Source organism: Neovison vison, chromosome 1 (genome assembly GCF_020171115.1).
Source record: "Neovison vison isolate M4711 chromosome 1, ASM_NN_V1, whole genome shotgun sequence".
Lineage (NCBI taxonomy): Eukaryota > Metazoa > Chordata > Mammalia > Carnivora > Mustelidae > Neogale > Neogale vison.
The window spans coordinates 121477647-121498537 of record NC_058091.1 but is presented as its reverse complement, the minus strand read 5'-3'; the positions used below and the strand labels follow the sequence as shown (position 1 = coordinate 121498537).

Here is a 20891-nt window from a genome sequence, read left to right as displayed (position 1 = left end):
GCTGCTGAGATGTGATGTGCAGACACAGGGCCATGGGGACGATAGCCCTGGGGAGCCTTGGAGACAGAACCTCTCAGAGCTTCATTTAAGAAAATGAAATAGAAAGCGGGGTTGACAGAAGCAGAGTCTGCAGCAGCCTGGCCTCAGATCGGGTAGCTGATCTCCCTCCAGGCTGTGCCCTATGCCAGGTCCCCATCCTTGAGACGTGGGATGTTCGGGAGCTGCCTGGTCCTGTGGGGCATGTAGTTGGGGCACCTGATCCAATCTGGGGGCAGGGAGAAGGCAAGGGTTTCCTGGAGGTGACCTCTAACGTGGGTTCTGAAAGTTGAGGCATCACGCAGAGAGTGGGAATGGGTGAGGGTATTTGAGCAGATGATGGAGAATAGGAAAGACCCAGGGGCAGGACAGAGCCCATCTGTGGGCACTGCGTATAATTCCAGTGTGTCTGAGATTGGGCTTTGGAGGTGGGGTGGAAGATCTGGGGCTGGCAAGGGAACCAGGTCAGTTGATGAAAGTCTGTTCACAATCAGGCCAGTTTTCCAGGTCACTGTTCTTTCCAGTGGAGCCCCCTCTGATGCCCTGCAGCTCTGAGAGGTTCTGTCTCCAAGGCTCCCCAGGACTGTCGTCCCCATGGCCCTGTGTCTGCCCATCACATCTCTGTCCCCAAAGCTGGTCAGCAGGGGTGGCAGAAAGCCATTTATGAGAGCCAGGGACTCAGCTGCAGTTGTGGCAAGACAGCCACAGTTTGGGAGGTCAACCCTGAGGCAGGGGCAGCGGTGACTGCCTATTCCTTGAAATGCCACTGCTGCTTTCTCCCTCTCAGTCCTGGGTGTGGATGCAGGCTAAGCCCGAGCCTCTCCACCCACGACCCCCAGCAGTTACTGCCTCAAGCTGGTGGGTGGCACAGCCAGTGTCTGGACTCAGGGCCTCCAGCCACAAAGCCTGTGCGCTCTGGGAGTGGCCTAACCGCTCTCAGGTGCAGGGATCAGTTTACAGACCCAGGGATAGGGAATTGGGGATGATGTGGGTCTTAGGCCCTCTGATCCCTCACTCCCACTCCTAGGCAGCCCTGACTTCTCGCTGAGCACTCTCACCTCTTTGGCGTGGTCTCTTGGCAAGCCCTGTCCCCCACATTTGAGCCTCTCATCTGCCTCCTGGGACCCATTAAAGTGGTTCCTCATTGCCCCACCTGGTCCAGCGGGACCCAACCCACTATGGCAACAGCTCCCAGGATAGGGCTGGACCTCCTGATCCCAGCTGTGGCTCTCCGGCCCCTTCCTGGGAACTTCGGCATCGGTGGGGGAACTTTCAGTCGTGCAGCAAACTCTCTCTTGAGCTGGGGCTGGGCCTGTAACCTGTGGACTCTGACCCTGGAGGAAGTCCCATCCCACCTGCAACTGGGAGTGCAAACAGCCCGTGAGAGGAAAGGGCAGGTGGCGGACACGGAGGAGGGAGGAGCCAAGAGTGAGGACCTGGCCCCTTGCTGCAGCTGTGGCGTCCCCCTATCCCTAGCTTCCAAGAAACCCCCCTCTCCTGCTCTCTTCAGTTCTCTGAGATGCCCCCATATTTGTACAGCAATTCTTTTTGGCTCAAGCCAGCTTGGGTTGGTCCCTTTCTCTTGCAACTGAAGAGTGTAGAGTATAGTAGAGCCCCCAAACTGGGGGGGGGGGGTCGGACGTAGAGCTCTTCATCTTTTTCCAACTTTTGAGATGGAAATGGAGCATGGTTAATCGTTACACTGAGACTACAGGTATAAACTAGGGTGGTCCTGACAGACCTGGCCATAAGGTCACCCCATCTGCAAGTTGAAAGAAAAACATGCAGGCCCTTTTTCATCTGACGGCTGGTGAGGCAGGGATGGCTATTGTCTCTCTGAGGTAAAACAGGAAAGTGGTCCAAGGTGGGGTGGCAATGCGAGAGGGCTCAGGCTGGAAAGTGACTGTATTTCCCGCCTGGTTGATGTGGAGCCAGGAAGCTGATTCCGGCTGTGGGAGAAAGGTCAGGGTCGCATCCCCTTTCCTTTCTTCTTGATGGATGAAAGGCCGATTCTTTGACATGTGGACTCCCCAAGGCCAGGCGGACTGTGCCCTTCCAGGATCTGTGGGCAGGACAATGGGCAGGGCCCCGGGGGGAGTCAAAGGAGGCCCCAGCGTAGCCTGAGCAGCAAGATGGATGGGGGGCCTCCAACACTATAAGTGGCCCTGCCAGGGCCTTTGCTCGGGGCTCTGGCCATGCTCCTCCTCGGGCTGCTGCTGCTGACCCTGCTGGCTGGTGCCCGCCTGCTGTGGGACAAGTGGAAGTTCCGCAGCCTCCATCTCCCGCCTCTCGTGCCAGGCTTCCTGCACCTGCTGCAGCCCAACCTTCCCCTCTACCTGCTGGGTCTGACCCAGAAACTGGGGCCTGTCTACAGGCTCCGCCTTGGTCTGCGAGGTGCATTGGCTCCATCCCCTCCACCACAGGGTGAGGAGGGGAGAATCGGGGTCCCCTCCCTGCTGACATCCTGCTTTGGCCATCCCCCAGATGTGGTGGTGCTGAACTCCAAGAGGACCATCGAGGAAGCCATGATCAGGAAGTGGGTGGACTTCGCCGGCAGACCCCAGACAGCATCCTGTAAGTGTTCAGGGCTGGTCTCGAGGGAAGACATGGGCTGGTGGAGGCAGGGGATGTCAGGCCCGTGGCTTCCTTGGGCTGCCCAACCCCTCTCCTACTTGCAGATCAGCTGGTGTCTCAGCACTTCCCAGACCTATCCCTCGGGGACTACTCCCTGCTCTGGAAGGCTCACAAGAAGCTTACCCGCTCAGCCCTGCTGCTGGGCCTCCGCAACTCCATGGAGCCGCTGGTGGAGCAGCTGACCCAGGAGTTCTGTGAGGTGAGGCTGGATGCCCACAGTTGCCCCAGGGCAGCTTCAGCTCTCCCGGCAACTCCCGGCCTGTTTAGCTCCTTATACTTCTCCGCAGCGCATGCGAGCCCGGGCCGGCACCCCTGTGGCCATACAGGAGGAGTTCTCTTTCCTCACCTGCACCATCATCTGTCACCTCACCTTCGGAGACAAGGTCATTGTTCTCTTGCCCTCCCTATGCTGGTGCCCTTCCCTAGCCCCTCCCTGACTCTCTCTCTGGTCCTGAACTGAAAGGATTCCCTCTTTGGGTGGGGTGGGCAGGAGGACGCCTTGGTACATGCTGTTCATGACTGTGTCCAAGACTTGATGAAAACCTGGGAGCACTGGTCCATCCAAATTTTGGACATCATTCCCTTTCTCAGGGTGAGGAGGTGCAGCCCAGACTCCTTGGGTCCTGGGAGAAAGAGGGGCTGGGGAGCAGGCTTTCTTGCCAACAGCTACACTCTCCTGCTCCCCGCCCCAGTTCTTCCCCAACCCAGGCCTCTGGAGGCTGAAGCAGGCCTTGGAGAACAGGGACCACATGGTGGAGAAGCAGCTGAGGCAGCACAAGGTGGGAACACTGCGTGTCCCTGGCACCCCCGTGGCGCAGAGCCAGGGAGCCTCCTGCCCCAGAGCTGGGCAGGGTCTCCAGCATCCCACCGTCCTGGACCTGTGGCTCCCCTGAGAGCTGAGGCTGGGCCCTCCTCTCCTCCACAGGAGAGCATGGTGGCAGGCCAGTGGAGGGACCTGACTGACTATATGCTCCAAAGACTGGGGAAGCCAACAGCAGAAGAGAGCCACGGACAGCTCCTTGAAGGACATGTGCATATGTCTGTGGTGGACCTGTTTATTGGTGGCACTGAGACCACGGCGACCACCCTCTCCTGGGCCGTGGCGTTCTTGCTTCACCACCCTGAGGTGCACCCTGGGGGCGGCCTGGCCAGGCCCCAGGACCTCAGCTCACTGCACCCCCCCATGGCCTGTGTTGGCCCAGGCCGTGGCTTCTGCTGGTCCGCATGGAGGCTGGGGGGGCGGGTTGTTGCAGGGGGCAGCTGCAGGCCGGGAGGTGAGGTAGCTCTGGGTCAGCAGGCTCAGGGTTCCAGCCCCAGACACCAGGCTTGCTCCCATTTCCCAGGTTCAGCAGCGACTGCAGGAAGAGCTGGATCGTGAGCTGGGCCCTGAAGCTTCAGGCTCCCAAGTCCCATACAGAGACACCGCCCGGCTGCCCTTGCTCACGGCCACCATCGCGGAGGTGCTGCGCCTGCGGCCGGCCGTGCCCCTGGCCTTGCCGCACCGCACCACTCGGCCCAGCAGGTGACTCCTGAGAGCTAGGGATGAGTGGGACCGAAAGGGGTGGAAGTGGTGGATGTGCTGGCCAGGCTCTGACTCCACCTTCCCCTCAGCATCTTGGGCTACGACATCCCTGAGGGCATGGTCGTCATCCCCAACCTGCAAGGCGCCCACTTAGATGAGACAGTCTGGGAGCGGCCCCAAGAGTTCTGGCCTGGTGCGTGGCTGGGAGGGTGCCTGCGGTGTGGGGGCGGCAGGGGCCCGGCCCTGCGGCTACAGAACCCTGGGTCTCTCCTTCTGCCCACAGATCGCTTCCTGGCCCCCGGCGCCAGCCCCAGAGTGCTGGCCTTCGGCTGCGGGGCACGCGTGTGCCTCGGGGAGCCACTGGCGCGCCTAGAGCTCTTCGTGGTGCTGGCACGGCTGCTCCGGGCTTTCACGCTGCTGCCACCCGGGGGCACCCTGCCCTCCCTGCAGCCCCGGGCCCACTGTGGCGTCAACCTCACCATGCGGCCTTTCCAGGTGCAGCTGCAGCCCCGGGGGGCGGGGGCCCGGGCGCTGGGCCAGCACCCATGACAGGGCAGAATGCACGCTGGACATAAACACGCCTCGGTTTCTCCTTTTATTATTCCCGTACAAACCCCTGCCCTCCCCCCTGTAAACATGGTGCTGTGAGATCGCAGATGGAGAAGGCTCCCTCTGGTGGCTGGGTGGTGACAGTGGCCCCTGGCTCTTCTCTCAGCGCGACCCCTCAGTGCTCGGCAGTCATTCTGGGGCGCTGGAGAGGTGAGCAGCGGTCAGCCTCTCTGGGCCGCTGGGGGCCGGTAGCTTCTTGGTCTCAGCTTCATTTCCGTGAAGGGCACAGAGAACTCAAAGCCCTTCCAGTAGTACCAGCTCACCCCCTGGGAGAGGAGATGTCGACACAGAGTCAAAGGCACACATCCCCTCTGCTCTCACCCCTGCCCCTCTGAGGAGACGGTTCCCAGAAAGCAGCCACCCTACCGCCTCCCCCACTCCAAGATCCTTGACTGCCAAGACCCAGAGGCTTCATCTGAGCTGGACCTTTACGTCCAATAAATCTCCCTCAAGATGCCTTGGTGAGATTGGCATTATTATCCCACTTCACAGGTGAGGGCCCAAGCCTGCCCTCACAGCCCAGCAGGACCCCCCACTCCCGGCCCCTCACCTGGTGGTCCACGGTGCTCCCGTAGAGCCCATTGAGGTTTGCATAGTGGCAGTTCTTATACCACCAGGCCCCGCGGTACGAGACGGCGCAGGAGATGAGCAGGTTGTTGGGGTCTCGATCCCGGGCAGAAAAGACGCTGCCACTGTGGTAGCTCATGGAGTCGCCTGGCCAGGTGTGAGAGGAACAGTGAGGGCCACCCTGGTCTCTGTGCCAGCTTGCCCCGCTCCCAGGCCCAGGCCTGACCTGCGGTGCCATGGTAGCCGTCCAGATGAAGGCGGTAGTAGTCCGCGGCTGAGTCCACCCGGAAAGAGTCATACTGTGCGAACACGGCCTCGTCCCCAGCCCGCAGGTCCACGCGCATGGAGTAGTCACCCGCTGCCGTCAGGCTGTGCAGGGCCTCGTTGCCTGCGGGGAGGGAGGGACAGTGCTCTCATCAGGGTCCTGGTGTCCACGGGGTTGCCGTCTCTTCCCTGGCCCTGGAGTCCTGTGGGGCACTGACCCAGCCAGAACTCCCCGGAGATGTTGCCAAAGCCATGGGCGTAGTCTTCCCAGTCCCTCCAGAAGTCTGTCTGTCCATCCATGCGGCGCTGGAACACCTGAGAAGCAGGCGGAGGCACCATTGGCCTATGGCTCCTGGCAAGGCAGCCCCTTCCCCGGGCAGACCCCGGGGCTTCCGTGTTCCACCCACCAGCCAGCCACCCCCATCGGTCTCCATGTCACAGAACACATCCAGGGGCCGCTCGCGGTTCCCATTCAGGAAGATGGTGGTGGCCCTCGAGGAGCTGGCTCCGTTCTGCATCTCTTCCCCACAGTCCCGAGGAAAGGGGATTGGAAGTCCACCTGGGGAGAGGAGAATGAGGGGCTGGTCCTTTTGCTAAACCCCAGACCCCTGCTGCCTGCTCAGCCCCTGGCCATATGTCCCAGGGCCCAAATACCAGTGGTGAAGGAGGTGGACACCGGCGGTGTGAGGCTCTCGCCCCACATAGCCCGGAGCCACACGCTGTAGGGGGTGGAGGGAAAGAGGCCCAGCAGCCGGTGCGAGGTGACTCCTCCTGGGAGCAGGATCTCCTGTGGACAGACAAGGAGCAGGTCATGGGACAGGGAGCCCCGCTGGGAGGGCCAGAGGATGGGGCAGCACCTCCTGGAATGGAAGCTGGGAGGGGAGCTGGCCAGTGAGGGAGGGATGGGGGCACCTGGGTCTGTTCACCGGGGGTGTTGAAACTGAGCAGGTAGCCAGTCGGCAGGACTTGGGGTTCAGTCCAAGTGAGCAGGGCTGTGCGTGGAGTCACTTCCTTGGCCTCCAAGTCCTGGGGGGCCTCCAGCCCTGCGAGGGGAAAGTGGGAAGAGAAAATGAAGACGAGGCCCATCCTACCTCCTTTGAACCTCCCCTGCCCTGCTGTGCACAGCTCCAAGCCGCACCTGTAGTGAAGGTGACACTGGCCGGGGCGGTGAGATTGGGGCCCCGAAGACCACGCACGGTTGCCGTGTAGTTGGTATGGAGCTCGAGGCCACTCAGAGGGTACTCCACAGCACTGCCGGGGGCCGAGCCCTGTAGTGAGGGGGCTGGCAGTGGGCTGCGCATCAGCATCTGCCCCCTTTGTGCCCTGCCAGACCCCCTCTCCCCTCCCCGAACAAGTTCCCCCAGAGGCCTCAGCCCTGCTCACCCCCTGAGGCTGTGACCCGGACTTTGTACTTGTCCACAGGGGTCTGGGGGGCCTTCCAGTGCAGCAGAGCGGATCCCTCCGTCAAGTTCAGCGCTCGGAGCTGGGTGGGGCCGTCAGGAACTGGGAGAAGGGAGGGGGCTCAGAGCTGTCCCTTGCCCCCCGCTCCAACCCCCACCTTTCCAAGCTCCATTGGCCCCTTGTCGACAGTCAGAGCCTCTGACACCTTCCCCCTCCCCATTATTCTCCCCCTACCTCCCGCTGGGACCTAATCCACCTTACCTGTGGTGAGGAAGCCTGTGAGAGGCTCACTCTCCTCAAAGCCACGGACAGAGACCACGGTCACCTCATAGTGAGAGCCTGGGATCAGCCCCTTGAGTTTCTGGGTCCGCGCTCGGCCGTCCACCTGCACACTCTGTGGTTCCCCTGAAAACACACTGGCCTCAGGGGTTTGCTCTGGGAAGTGAGCAGAGTGAATAGAGCAGGAGAGATGAGGGCAAATGAGGACATGGGCAAAAGGGTGTCACCTCCATCTGCCAGCTGGTAGGAAACTTTGAAACTGTCCACTCTGGATGCTGGAGGTATCCAGCTGACCTGGGCTGAGGTTTCCCCGATTTCGCTGAACTGGAGGTCACGGGGGCTTTCCAGAACTGCAGAGAGGGTGTGTCGAGATGGCAGTAAGGGCACACGGCAGCAAGGTTCCTGACCCAGGATCCCCACCCCTGCCTCTTTCGGGTCTCCAGTGGCTCCAGCCCTGCTCACCTACCCCTTTCCTCTAGACCCAGGAGAGAATGTCTCTGTAGACTCCTCCAGCCCCCACCACCCGCCAAGCACCGCCCCTAGATGGCTGAGACACGAGGTCCCGCCCTATGAAGTACAGACCCCTTACTTCAGGGCAGCACAGGAAGGTGACCCCTGCAGGGCCTTACCTGGGCTGAGGGTGCGGGCTGTGCCCTGGATGCTGTCGGCCTTATGGGGCCCCCGCAGCCCATACAATGTCAGGCTGTACAGGGTCCCTGGGCGCAGGTCCCGGAGCACAGCTGAGCGCTGTGACCCTGGCACTGTCAGCTCCCGCTGCTGCAGGGGACGCGGGTGCGGCTCCAGGGTACTTGGCGATGGGACCCCAAAGCGGAGCAGGAAGGAGTCAAAGGCCTCTGAGGGGGCCTCCCAGTTGAGCCGCAGGGAACTGGTGGTCACATCGGTCACGGACAGCTGGGACAGGCGGGGCCCTGTCTCTCCGGGGGTCAGGCCAGCAGGAGCAGGCCCTGCATAGAGTGGGTGGGGGACAGAAGCACACAGCCTCAGTGGCCTAGGGTGGGGCTCTGGCTCTGTCCTGGGCCCACCCTGATTTTGTCATCCGTGAATGGAGCTAATGAGGGGCAAGCGCTCCAGGTGGGACCCGTAGTGAGCATGTGTGTGTAGAGCGGGGGCTGTCAGCACACCTTACCCCCCTCTGCAGAGCCCTCCTCGCGTTCTGTTGCTACAGTCACCATGCCAGGGCACCCCATCAGCCCTGCCGGTCCCAGAGCAGATGTGGGGAGGCCTCGGTGGAGGGCCCTGGCCATACCTGTGGTGCCCTCAGCGGAGACAGGCCCCAAGCGCTTCCCTTCGTGGAGGCCGTAGAGGAAGAACGTGTAGGAGGTGCTGGGCTCCAGGCCTGACACTTGCACCTTGTTCTGGTTGCCGTCCATGAGCAAGGCCTGGGGCTGCCCATCTGTGTCCTGATACTGGACCACGAAGGAGTCAAAGGGGCCCTGGGCCACACTCCACGAGAGGCGCAGGGAGTCTGGGGTTATGTCGCTCACTGCCAGTGTCTGCAGCTGGGGCCCTGAAGAGGGCTCAGGAGCCTCTGTGGCAGGGTGCCAGGGGCCTGGTGTGTCCACTTCCGGGGCTGCATGGGAGAAGCCCAGGGGAGAAGCTGAGCAGGGGTGGTGGTGGTGGTGACCGAGGCTCTTCGGCCATCTTCCTTTTCGTGAACCTGCCATTCCCTGCGGTGGCACTGAGTCCAGCTACCGCTGGGCTCCTGTGAGTGCCAGCACTGTGGCCCCATCACCCCTCTGCGGGAAGGTTTGCTGTGTCGAGTCCTGCCCTTGCTTCCCGTTCTCCACCTCCGCAGCCTCTTGCGCTGCCCCCCACCAAAGGTGTGTGTGCAGCCTGCCACCACCCCCCACCCCCAGGTGCCTGTGCTGCTGGTCACTCCTTGAGCTCGGGCACGTGGCCTCTGCAGAAGAGCTGAGGACAGAGAAGGGCCCAAGTGCTGCATCCCGCTGAGCTGAGCAGGGTGTTGGCAGGTCCTAGGGAGGAGCCCACTCTGTCAGCGCCTCTCGGCTATGTCCTTCTCCAGTTATTTTCCACTTGAGAGAAAAGGCTCCTGACTCATTCACGGGAGGGGGTTTACCTCTGTCCAGTAAGAGCTGCCTCAGGAGAGGGACTACGGGGGAACAGCTGTCAGCATGGGGCGAGGGGGGGGGTGTTGGGAGGCTGGGGGCCGTTGCCAGGGCCTTTCCTGCGCCTGCCCTGGGCCCACCTCCACAGACTCCGTGGCTACGTCTGGGCTGGCCCCACCGCACTTCCCTGCCTCCCGACCTCTGTGCAGGCCTCCTTATCCCCCAGGCCCACTCCTGCCAGTCACTTCGACCTTCCACTCACCTGTTACTCCCAGGACAGAGACGGGGCCCTGGCGCTGTCCCCCGTGGAGCCCATACAGCAGAAACTTGTATTTCCTGCCAGGCTCCAGACCCTCTATGGTGACTTCCCGCTGGTCTTTGGCTGCAGGCACTGCCTGGGGCTGCCCAGCGGGGTCCCTATACTGGACCACAAAGGAATCAAACGTGCCCTGGGCCACCGTCCATGAGAGGCGCAGGGAGTCTGGGGTCCCATCTGTCACTGTCAGCTCCCCGAGGCGGGGTGGGCGCTGCCGCTCCTTCTCCAGGGGAGCTGTGGAGAGAGCGGGAGGAGAAACTCCGTCAAGAGCTACCTCTACCGCAGCCCTGGCGCCTTCTGGGAGGCACGAGGTTCTAGGAGAGGATCCCTGCAGTGTGGCTTCGATCTACCCAAAGGAAGGCAGCCAGAAGCTCCATCTCTCCTCTGGAGGCCACTGCCCTCACTCTTTCCTGCCCCCACTCCCTCCCTGCTGTGACCAGGGTGCAGTAAATGCATAAAAGATCACCTTGTGACATAGGGCCCCTGGGGGGGGTAGAGAAGGGCCTTAGTTTCTCCCTGTCCCCCTGAGCAGGCATGTGGCCGGAGCCCAGAAAGGCTCCCAGAGTGTATCTGGGTTGTCAGGGAGACACCCCTAAACGTTAAGAGCTGGGCTGGCAGCCAGCCAAGCTGATGGGCTCCCAGAGCTTGGCCATGACCTCCCCCTCCCTTGCTATCAGCCTGGGTCGTCCTTCTACCCAGTTGCCCAGCCCTGCACTACTAGTCCTGGACCAGGGCAGTGGGGCGGGGCAGCACTGGGAGAATGGAGGGCAGAATGCAGAAGAGGCTGCCCCAGTGGGGATGGGTGCTGGCTGATAGGGTCAGAGAAGCCTATATCCGCTCCCCACAATAGGGGGTAGGGAAGAGAATTAGGCAGTCTCAGGGTACCAGGCCCCAACTGACCATGTGCTCCATCCCCATCTGGCCAGGGTGACTCACAGTCCTGGGAGTAGGGTAAGGGTCAGTGACCCACCTCCACCCTTTCCTCAGGGGGCTGAGTAATGGGCACAATGACACCAGATTTTTCCATAGTCTTTCTGCAGCCAAACCCTTCCATATTTTCCACCTCCTGCCTCAGCTGAGACAGAGGCAAGAGGATGGGAACATTTACAGAGTGCCAATCCGTATTTATTATGCCTACGCAGGTACAGAAACTGCGGTTCAAGGGAAGGAAGTGGCTGTCTGTGGCCACACCACCAGCAATTGGAATTTGAACACAGGTCTACCTGGCTCCAAAGACTGGATTTTTTTTATGACATCAGCAGTCAGCGAATGAAGGGAATAATGCCTATAACATGCTTGGGAAAGTGTCTGGCACATGACCAAGACTCAGTAAATATTTGTTTTTGCTGCAAAACAAATGCAGGTAGGAGAATAAAGGCCAGAGGCATGGATAGGTTGGTGGGGGGTTGGCTCTGGGGGCACAAGAGAAGGCAGCTCTAGAAAAGGTGGGGTGCAGTGCGGGGGCTCACCTGTGGTACCATCGGCAGAGATGGGGCCCAGGCGCTTCCTGCCTGCCAGTCCGTAGAGCAGGAACTTGTACTTCCGGCCGGGCTCCAGGCCGGGGATGGTGACCTCGCGCTGGTCTGTGGCCACGGGCACCACGCGAGGCTGCCCGTCCCTGTCCTTGTATTGGACCACGAAGGAGTCGAATTCACCTTCAGGGACCGTCCAGGAGAGAGTCATGGCGTCTGGGGTCACGTATGTCACTGTCAGCTCCCCGAGACGGGGAGATTTCATGTCTGAGACTGGAAAAGAGAGAGAGGTGTATGGAGAGTGACAGAAATGGTGACAGGCTGGCAGAGCTTCCCCAGGGTGCAAGGGCTCTGGGAGCTGGTTCTGGGAGCTGGGAGGGGGTGGCTAGGCCACATGGCAGGAAGTGGGACAGCAGAGGGATGAAAAGATGAGCCAGGGAAGAAAGCAGCGTCTCTCAGGATGGAGGAAGAGGAGGGAGAAGGATGAGAAGGGTAAGGGGGGTGCTCTGGACCTAGGAAATAAGCAGGTCCACAGGCCCTGAGGTCTGGAGCGTGGAGCACAGCAACAGGAAATTCTAACTGTCAGCACAAGGGGGCGAAAGCGCACTCAGGAGGCTCTAGTGCCAAAGACGGCCTCCAGCCTCCAGCCCTCACTCACTTGTCTTTGCTTCTGCAGACACTGGGCCATGGCGTTTCCCATCCCGGAGGCCAAAGAGCAGGAACTTGTACTTGCGGGCTGGGTCCAGGCCCGATACTGTGATCTCATGGAGGTGTCCGCCCACAGGCATCACCTGGGGCTGTCCCTGCGCATCCTTGTACTGGACCAGGAAGGAGTCGAAGAGACCCTGGGCCACTGTCCATGAGAGGCTCACTGTATCGGAGGTCACAGCTGCTACAGCCAGCTCCCCCAGGCGGGGTGCCACAGGGGGCTCTGTGGGTAGGGAGCCTGGAACAAAGCAGAGGAGGCTGAGGGGCCAAAGGCAGGACCCTTCAAAAGTGAGGGAGTGCTTTCCCCAGGCTATGAAATAAACATTTTGTAGCAAGCTCTTCTAACGTGTTTAATGTGTCCCAGGCATGGCTGTAAGCAGCTCACACAGTGGTACACGTATCCTCACACAACATACGAAGGAGATGCCATTACCATTAGCATCCCCATTCTGCGTGGATATGAGGCACAGAGAAGTTAAGAAATGTTCATGAATTCATACAATCACTTCGTCTAGAGCAGGAATCAAACCAGAGAATCTGGTCCTACAGCTGCATTCTGAGTCAGTAAAATACTCCCGAAGCCTGAGGAGGCCATATATGAAGAACAAAGCAAGATCAAGAAGACAAGTACAATTTGTATGAAGCACAAGGTATATACGCCAACAGACGGAGAACGCCATCTCCACCATCCTCACTCAACTAAAGGATGACGCAGGATCATTAGTGTCATAAGAGAAAGGAGAGGAACTTAAAGGACCATCTCTGAGGTGCTGAGATCCAAAGGTGGGGAACAAGAGAAAATGGAAGGAGACCTTGGGGACAGGGTCCCCGCCCACACTCACCAGTGATGCCCACAGTGGACACGGGGCCCTGGCGCTGCCCCCTGTGCAGGCCGTACAGGTGCATCTTGTACCTGCGCCCCGGCTCCAGGCCCCCAACAGTGACCTCGTTCTCGTCACCCCTGACGCGCACCACCTGGGGCTGCCCATCCCCGTCCTTGTACTGGACAGTGAAGGAATCAAAGTGGCCCTGGGGGACAGTCCAGGAGAGGCTCAGCGAGTCTGGGGAGGATCCTGTCACCGTCAGCTCCCCCAGGAGGGGGTCTTCGAGGGGCTCCGGGGCCTCCGTGCTGGGTTCTGTGGGGCTGGGCGTCTCCTCCACCTCGGGGAGCGCTGGGGTCTCTTCCTCTGCAGCTGAGAAGGACAGACACAGAGCAGGTGAGGCAGAAGCCCCAGGTGAGGGCCTCAGGTCTTGGGAGAAGGATGGAGAAGCTGTGACCACAGCCGGGGGCCCCCAAATTCAGCTCAGCGAAGCCCATCCTTGGGGTTGGGTGGGCTCACTCTCCTGACATCTCACAAACATGCCTGGGAGCCTGGCCAGCAAGCAGCATAGCTCACGGAGGCTCCACTCTGCACGGGAGGAACCCTCTGTCCTCAGGGAGCCCCCAGGGAAGGAGGGAGGCACAAAGGGCCCCATCGCTCAGCCTTAAGCATGGGGGCCTCCTGCACCCAGTCACCCATCAACTGAGAGAGGGAGATCCTCACACTGGCCCCACCCTGGGGCTTCCACCATCCACTCACCTGTCACCCCAATGGCAGAGACTGGGCCCACGCGCTGGCCACCGTGGAAACCATACAGGTTCATCTTGTACTTGTGGTCTGGCTGCAGGCCTGACACGGTGACCCCCTCCTCATACCCCGGGATGCGCACCGCCTTGGGCTGCCCGTCCCCGTTCTTGTACTGCACCAGGAAGTGGTCAAACTGGCCCTCGGGGACGGTCCAGGAGAGGTGCAGGGAGTCGGAGGTGGCGTCGGTCACGGCCAGCTCCCCCAGGCGGGGCTTGGTTGGAGGCTCGGGGGCCACGGTGGATGAGGCTTCAGTGGTCACAGCTTCGTTTTCTGGAAGTGGACAGAGACATACAGAGACGGGTGAGGACACGCAAGTCAGCACGGCAGTGGGTGTCTTACAAAATAAGATAACGAGGAGCAGAGTGTCACCTTCCCAGTCCATTAATGGCAGCCTGCTCGGCCGCTTACCCTCATCTTACCCCTACGCACACCCCGCCCCCTCTCCTGCTCTCTCCAGCACCCACCTCCCCACACACTGTGCCCTGAGCCTCCCTCCACTGGGGTCCCCTTCCCATCTCACTCCCCTTGGTTCCTGTCTTTGCTCCCAAACAGCTCAGAACTCCCTTCCCCAACCAGAAACCTGGAGTCTTCCTGGCTCGGTTCCTGTCCCCAGCGGCCATCACACTCAGAGTCCAGCTAAGGTCGTCCTGGGTTCCCCACCTCTGCAGCCCCACCAGCCAGGCCTGGGTTCCACCCCAGCCCCATCGCCTCTCACCTGGGTCACCGTGTCCCTCCTGGGCTCCCTGACTCCCCCCCATTCTGTTCCTCACAGGGGCCTCCTAGGACGAGCCTTTCACAGCACATCTGACGGTGTCGGCCTTGGCTTCACCATGCAACAGCCCCCTTACGCCGGGACAGGCCCCTGAGCTGCTTCTGCTGCTCTACCCCCATCTCAAGACTCTCCCCCACTCAGAGGATCTCACACAGACCCTCTCGGCCCCTCTCATGGGCCATGATGTGCCTAGTCTCCAGGCCTTGCCACCAGCTGTGACGTAGCTCTGACTCCAGTGCTCTCACCAAGTGAACACCTGCTCGCCCTCTGGTGTCAGTTGTCTCGTGGACACCTGCGGGCGGACTGCCTTAGGCTTGCTGCCCGGTCTTGGCCTGGCCCCGGGCCTTCCCGTCATAGGCATATGCCCCTTTGCCTGATTGCTGGTTCACGGCCTGTCTCCCCATGCCCTGGAGCCCCATTACGATAAGAACTTCTCTGCCACGATCAGCTTCATCCCAGTGAACTCCCACAGTGCTTGGCTCAGGCCACTCAGTCTTGTTGGGCCATGGGAAGCAGAGGTCTGACAGCACCCAAACCACGAGGCCTGGACATGTTTTGATCAGGACGCTACATCCAGAGCCCCCTCTGGCTTGTCCCCCAGCCTCCAGGGAACTACAGGGAGGCAGAGCCTCCGGGAGGAATCAGGGATGCCTGGACAGCTCTCTCCAACAGACTCTGGGAAAGCGTCCCGTTCCTTTGTCCTGAGGAGCTTTGCTACTAAAGGTGTGATCCTTGGACCAGCAGCACCAGCATCGCGTCATGGATGTAGAATCTCTGGCCACTGCCCCAGCCTGTGGCACCTGAACGGGCCCTTTACTGAGATCCCCAGGCCACATGATGTGCAAAAGAGACATGCTGCCTAGAGAATATGTTTTCATGCCCATGGTCCTTTAGGTCGGCTTCCCTAGGGTCCCCGCCCATACTCACCAGTGATGCCCATGGTGGACACGGGGCCCTGGCGTTGCCCCCTGTGCAGGCCATACAGGTGCATCTTGTACCTGCGCCCTGGTTCTAGGCCCCCGACAGTGACTTTATTCTCGTCACCCCTGACGCGCACCACCTGGGGCCGCCCGTCCCCGTCCTTGTACTGGACAGTGAAGGAGTCGAAGTGGCCCTGGGGGACGGTCCAGGAGAGGCTCAGCGAGTCTGGGGAGGATCCTGTCACTGTCAGCTCCCCCAGGAGGGGCTCCTCGGGGGGCTCCGGGGCCTCCGTGCTGGGTTCTGTGGGGCTGGGCGTCTCCTCCACAAAGTCCTGTGGGGCTGAGAGAAGACATGGGGATGGAGGCTTAGTTGTCAGCTCTGCCACTCATGGGGGTAGGACGACAAAGAGCTGCAGTCCCTGTGAAGCTGTCAAGGAGCCCCTGGGGTTAGCGGGCTGGGAACTCCTGCTGATGCTGAGGCAGTCCCCGGGCCCCTCACGCACTGACTGGCCGGCACCGTAAATAAATGTTCAGAAGGTAATTCGGATGTGTGCATAGGAGTCAAAATACTACTCATTTCCTTTGACCCAATTCTCCCATTCGACAGCTGTCCTAAGAACATTATGAAAATGCAGGAAAAGTTGTGCCAGGGGAGTCTGTTGTGAGATTATTCATGACAACAAAATGCGTCAGGGACCCAAATGGCCCCGAGACGATGATTCACTGTGCTAAGGCGCTTTCACCACCCAGTGTCAGATAACCATTAGATGATGATTAATGCAAGTTGTTCGGCCTCAAAATACATGCTCATGTTGTAACTTATGTACAAAAACAAAGGAAGAGCCAGGAATTGTATGAAGGCGCTGCAGTTTGAGAACATGCCCTGGAGGGAAGATGCAGGGAGAGCCTGCCTTTACGGGCATTAGCATTAATGGCAGTGACTGCATCAAAAGGTGATGCGATGTGATGTGAGTTTTCCCTCTATTTTTAAAATATTCCACAGAGTTGATGTTCATTTCCCCAGAATAATGTGGACTTAGAAAGAAACCTTGAACTCTAAAAATTAATAATCTGGTGGGGGTTATGGAGAAGGGCCATGGGTTTCCACTGCCCTCCTTACTTCATGTGAACTTGGGATCCGCCATGACAGTAATAACACTGAACAGCAGATGAGAGTTAAGAGCTTTCCCTCAGGGTGGGAGCTGTTCTAATGTCTATTTTTTCATTCTCACATCCTCCTCCTGTCACACTCCTGCAAATGCATATAGAGAAAGGAGGCCGATCCCCCAGGAGTCAGAGGGGCTATATGAAGTCATTCCTCTGTCTGGAGCATCTTCAGGAGAGGAGACAGAACCTCATGGATCCTCTCATGTGGTGTCATAGAGGCAGCAAGCCCCAGGCCTAGAGAGAAGCACTCATGAGGGCACTGGGCTCTCCTGCATGGTGCACAGAGGAACTCTGTTCTCACAGAACATCAGAATCTGGCTGACACTGAATACAGAGAGCCCAGAAATGGGCCAAACTCTATGGTCAACTAATGTTTGACAAAGCAGGAAAGAATGTCCAATGGAAAAAAAGATGGTCTCTTCAACAAATGATGTTGGGAAAACTGGACAGTCACATGCAGAAGAATGAAACGGGACCATTTCCTTACACCACACACAAAGATCAACTCAAAACGGATGAAAGACCTCTGTGTGAGACAGGAATCCATCGAAATCCTTGAGGAGAACACAGGCAGCAACCTCTGTGACCTCAGCCACAGCAACTTCTTGCTAGACATGTCTCCAGAGGCAAGGAAAACAAAAGCAAAAATGAACTATTGGGACTTCATCAGGATAAAAAGCTTCTGCACAGCAAAGGAAACAGTCAACAAAACCAAAGACAACAGACAAAATGGGAGAAGATATTTGCAACTGACATATCAGATAAAGGGCTAGTATCCAAAATCTATAAAGAACTTCTCAAACTCAACACCCAAAGAACAAATAAGTCAATCAAGAAATGGGCAAAAGACATGAATCGACATTTATCTGAAGAAGACACCAGATGGCCAATAGACACGTGAAACAATGTTCAACATTACTAGGCATCAGGGAAATACAAATCAAAACCACAACGATTACCAACTCACACCAGTCAGAATGGCTAAAATTAACAAGTCAGGAAATGACAGGTGTTGGTGAGGCTGTGGAGAAAGGGGAACCCTCCTACACTGTTAATGGGAATGCAAGCTGGTGCAGCCATTCTGGAAAACAGTAGGGAGGCTCCTCAAAAAGGTAGAAATAGAGCTATCTTATGACCCAGCAGTTAAACTACTAGGCATTTTTCCAAAGGATACAAACATAGTGATTTGAAGGGGTACCTGCACCCCAATTTTTATAGCAACAATGATCACAATACCCAATTATGGAAAAGCCAGATGTTTATCAATAGATGAATGGAATATTAGTCAACCATCAAAAATGATGCCATTTGCAATGACATGGATGGAACTAGAGGGTATTGAACTAAGCAAAATAAGTCAATCAGAGAAAGACGATTATCATATTGTTTCATTCATATGTGGAATAAAAGAAAAAAATAGATGAACATAAGGGAAAGGAAGGAAAAATAAACAAAGACAAAAACGGAAAGGGAGAAAAATCGTAAGAGATGTTGAATTCTAGGAAAGAAACTGAGAGTCACTGGAGGGGTGGTGGGTGGTGGAATGGGCATTAAGGAGGGCACATGAGGTAATGCAACTGGCAAGTCACTACATTCTACCCTTGAAACTAATTAAAAAAAAAAAAGAATTGGGCTGACACTGACAGATAAGCCATCCTGACTGTCCTTCTAGAATTTAATTCACCTTGTGATTTTGTCCCCCTAATTTCTTAGGGACTAGAAATTATAACTTTTTCAGAATTAGAAATAAAATAAGTTGCAAGAGTGATGGGGGAAAAGATGGAAGAAGTCTAAGGGAGAAGAAGATATTATATTTAAAATAAATATTTCCAGATTATAAAAGAAACTTTAGAGCAACACAGAATAGAATAAAACAAAAAAAGAGCTGGAACAGTCTATCCTGTCCTACAAACCATGCATCCTGTGAGATGGGTTTCTTTCCAGTTTTCTTGCCATGCATGTTATTTTCCAGTGGTTGTGATTAGCATCCTTACAAAATTTGGAGGCTCCTTTTTCAACATGATATTATCAAGCAATTGTCTAGTGTTAAACCATTTTGGTGATACCATAACAGCTCATCTTACAGATGTTCCCTAATTATTTAATCATCCCAGTGTGATTGGAAGTTGTCCTGTTTCTTTCCTTCTTGTGTGTGCGGGTGCATGTGCGTGTGCGCATGCTTGGCCTGTGCCAGACACACTGTACTCTTAGAGGTGCCCAGCAGCTGACCATCAGAAGGAGGTCATGCTGATGTCTACAGTGGGGCTCCAGGTTAGCATATGCTAAACTCCTAGACACAGGGCACAGCCCAGAGCCCTGGAGGAAAAGCATGAAATGAGAGCCAAGGCCCGGAAACTTAGGGACTAGCAAAAGAACAGAATAGTCATCCAGGGCACCCGTGAGAAAATGCAGTTCTCCCTGAAGACCCATGAGTCCTGCCCCTCCACTCACCGGTGACGCCAACGGTGGACACGGGGCCCTGGCGCTGCCCCCTGTGCAGGCCGTACAGGTGCATCTTGTACCTGTGCCCCGACTCCAGGCCCCCAACAGTGACCTCGTTCTCATCACCCCCGACACGCACCACCTGGGGCCGCCCGTCCCCGTCCTTGTACTGGACAGTGAAGGAATCGAAGTGGCCCTGGGGGACGGTCCAGGAGAGGCTCAGCGAGTCTGGGGAGGATCCTGTCACTGTCAGCTCCCCCAGGAGGGGCTCTTCGGGGGGCTCCGGGGCCTCCGTGCTGGGTTCTGTGGGGCTGGGCGTCTCCTCCACCTTGGGGAGTGCTGGGGTCTCTTCCTCTGCAGCTGAGAAGGACAGACACAGAGCGGGTGAGGCAGAAGGCCCAGGAGATGGCCTCAGGTCTTGGGAGAAGGATGGAGAAGCTGCGACCATGGCCAGGGGCCCCCAAATTTAGCTCAGAGAAGGTCCCCTTGGGGCTGGTTGGGTTCACTCTGCCGACATCTCACAAACATGCCTGGGAGCCTGCAGGGTCAGCCGTGGGGACCCTAGCCAGCCAGCAGCACAGCTCACAGAGGCCCCTCTCTGCATGGGAGGACCCCTCTGTCCTCAGGGAGCCCCCGGGGGAGGGGGGACACAAAGAGCACCATGACTCAGCTTCGAGCATGGGGGCCTCCTGCACCCCACTCACCCATTACCGGAGAGAGGGAGATCCTCTCACTGGCCCTGCCCTGGGGCTTCCACCATCCACTCACCTGTCACCCCAATGGCAGAGACTGGGCCCACACGCTGGCCACTGTGGAAGCCATACAGGTTCATCTTGTACTTGTGGTCTGGCTGCAGGCCTGACACGGTGACCCCCTCCTCATACCCCGGGACGCGCACCGCCTTGGGCTGCCCGTCCCCATTCTTGTACTGCACCAGGAAGTGGTCAAACTGGCCCTCGGGGACGGTCCAGGAGAGGTGCAGGGAGTCGGAGGTGGTGTCGGTCACGGCCAGCTCCCCCAGGCGGGGCTTGGTGGGAGGCTCGGGGGCCAAGGTGGGTACGTCTGTGGAGGCTGGCATTTCATGGTCCTTTCCTGGGGCTGGAGCAGGAGACGAAGAGAATGTGTGGACATGCCCTGTGGGCCCGCTTCCAGTGAAGGATACTTAGATTTCTCCCAGACCCATCAAGACACATCAAGGTCCTACAGCCTAGATTCCAGGCCCCACAGACCCAACCCTCAATCCCTGGTTTGAATGTTCAGTTACCAAGGGACAGAGCGTGCTCCTGGAGACATCATGATGGGAGGTTGGGACTGCCATGGTACTGTACATGTGGAGTGGGCGCTGAGCCCTTGGGAGCCGCAGAGCAAATCTGCATGGAGGGACAGGACCAAGGCTTCCTAACACTACCAAGCGCACCTGACGGGTCCCATCAGGAGTTACAGCTACTCAGGTTCGGAATATCTACTTCGTGAGTACTTTAAATACCTCTTCTGGTTTAGAAGCCTTCTGAGTACTTTATAGAGGCAAATTTAGATTTCACAGTGGAGGCCAAAAAGAAGAGGCAGGAGGTCGTCTTTGTACCTGGGTGGTTTTGGACCCTGTATTTACTCTCTTGGTAATTTATGGTGCAGATGACTCATCACACCCCCAGGTTTCTCTCGGCTTTTCTGTTCTGCATAGGATTTCATTCTTCCTTAATCACCGATTACAAAATTGTTTTGTTTCCTATCTGTTCTGTTTGGAAACTGGGTCTTAAGCATCGAAGGGTAATAGCTCCAAGAGAACTTAATGGAAGCAACGGACGGCCCTGTTAGCAAGTAATGAAGGAAGGGACGGTGCCTTGTGGAATTGCATACGACTAGTACTAACCATCAGAGTAAGAGCATCCGTGGTGGCAGGATTCCTGCTCATTTGGCATAAATGGGGATCAGTCTGGGTTGGGAAACACAGATCATTGTACCCACTGAAATCAACAATTATGAGAATTCATCCTAAGAGTTTTCAGAAACTAATTTTCTTCCTCTTCTTTGCAGATGAAGAAAGGGAGGCAAAGAGAGGTTGGAGCG

General features: G+C 57.7%; 2 protein-coding genes across 7 annotated transcripts in view; one reads left to right on the top strand and one right to left on the bottom strand.

The window, feature by feature from the left end:
- Window positions 1–2231: 2231 nt before the first annotated feature.
- Window positions 2232–4741, top strand: LOC122911378 (steroid 21-hydroxylase). Its single transcript, XM_044256019.1, has 10 exons — window positions 2232–2430; window positions 2521–2610; window positions 2715–2869; window positions 2958–3053; window positions 3161–3262; window positions 3363–3449; window positions 3596–3796; window positions 4014–4192; window positions 4282–4385; window positions 4476–4741. Exons 1-10 carry the CDS (start codon window positions 2232–2234, stop codon window positions 4739–4741), a joined length of 1479 nt encoding a protein of 492 aa, XP_044111954.1.
- Window positions 4742–4774: 33 nt separating this feature from the next.
- The window catches only part of TNXB (tenascin XB), a 56567-nt gene continuing 40450 nt past the window's right edge, over window positions 4775–20891 (bottom strand). For 3 of the 6 annotated variants that reach the window (XM_044256008.1, XM_044255972.1, XM_044255963.1), the window contains 21 exons: window positions 19593–19922; window positions 18834–19184; window positions 15223–15555; window positions 13476–13793; window positions 12738–13088; window positions 11846–12133; window positions 11185–11460; window positions 9662–9949; window positions 8580–8903; window positions 7942–8277; window positions 7540–7662; window positions 7295–7438; window positions 7016–7135; window positions 6771–6914; window positions 6545–6675; window positions 6287–6419; window positions 6040–6191; window positions 5851–5947; window positions 5595–5756; window positions 5352–5515; window positions 4775–5067 (listed from right to left, as the gene is read on the bottom strand). In XM_044256008.1, coding sequence (XP_044111943.1) covers window positions 4963–5067; window positions 5352–5515; window positions 5595–5756; window positions 5851–5947; window positions 6040–6191; window positions 6287–6419; window positions 6545–6675; window positions 6771–6914; window positions 7016–7135; window positions 7295–7438; window positions 7540–7662; window positions 7942–8277; window positions 8580–8903; window positions 9662–9949; window positions 11185–11460; window positions 11846–12133; window positions 12738–13088; window positions 13476–13793; window positions 15223–15555; window positions 18834–19184; window positions 19593–19922 — 4670 coding nt within the window. In that variant the 3' untranslated portion in view covers window positions 4775–4962. The remainder of the gene's footprint in view (window positions 5068–5351; window positions 5516–5594; window positions 5757–5850; window positions 5948–6039; window positions 6192–6286; window positions 6420–6544; window positions 6676–6770; window positions 6915–7015; window positions 7136–7294; window positions 7439–7539; window positions 7663–7941; window positions 8278–8579; window positions 8904–9661; window positions 9950–11184; window positions 11461–11845; window positions 12134–12737; window positions 13089–13475; window positions 13794–15222; window positions 15556–18833; window positions 19185–19592; window positions 19923–20891) is intronic. The other 3 variants (XM_044255981.1, XM_044256000.1, XM_044255991.1) reach the window with 3 other exon arrangements.

Bases quoted from the DNA above. Each gene is read 5' to 3' on its own strand.
- LOC122911378 (XM_044256019.1), top strand. From the start codon at position 2,232: ATGCTCCTCCTCGGGCTGCTGCTGCTGACCCTGCTGGCTGGTGCCCGC. The intron at 2,870-2,957 runs GTGAGGCTGGAT...ACTTCTCCGCAG, and splicing joins TGACCCAGGAGTTCTGTGAG to CGCATGCGAGCCCGGGCCGG. The intron at 3,054-3,160 runs GTCATTGTTCTC...TGGGGTGGGCAG, and splicing joins ACCTCACCTTCGGAGACAAG to GAGGACGCCTTGGTACATGC.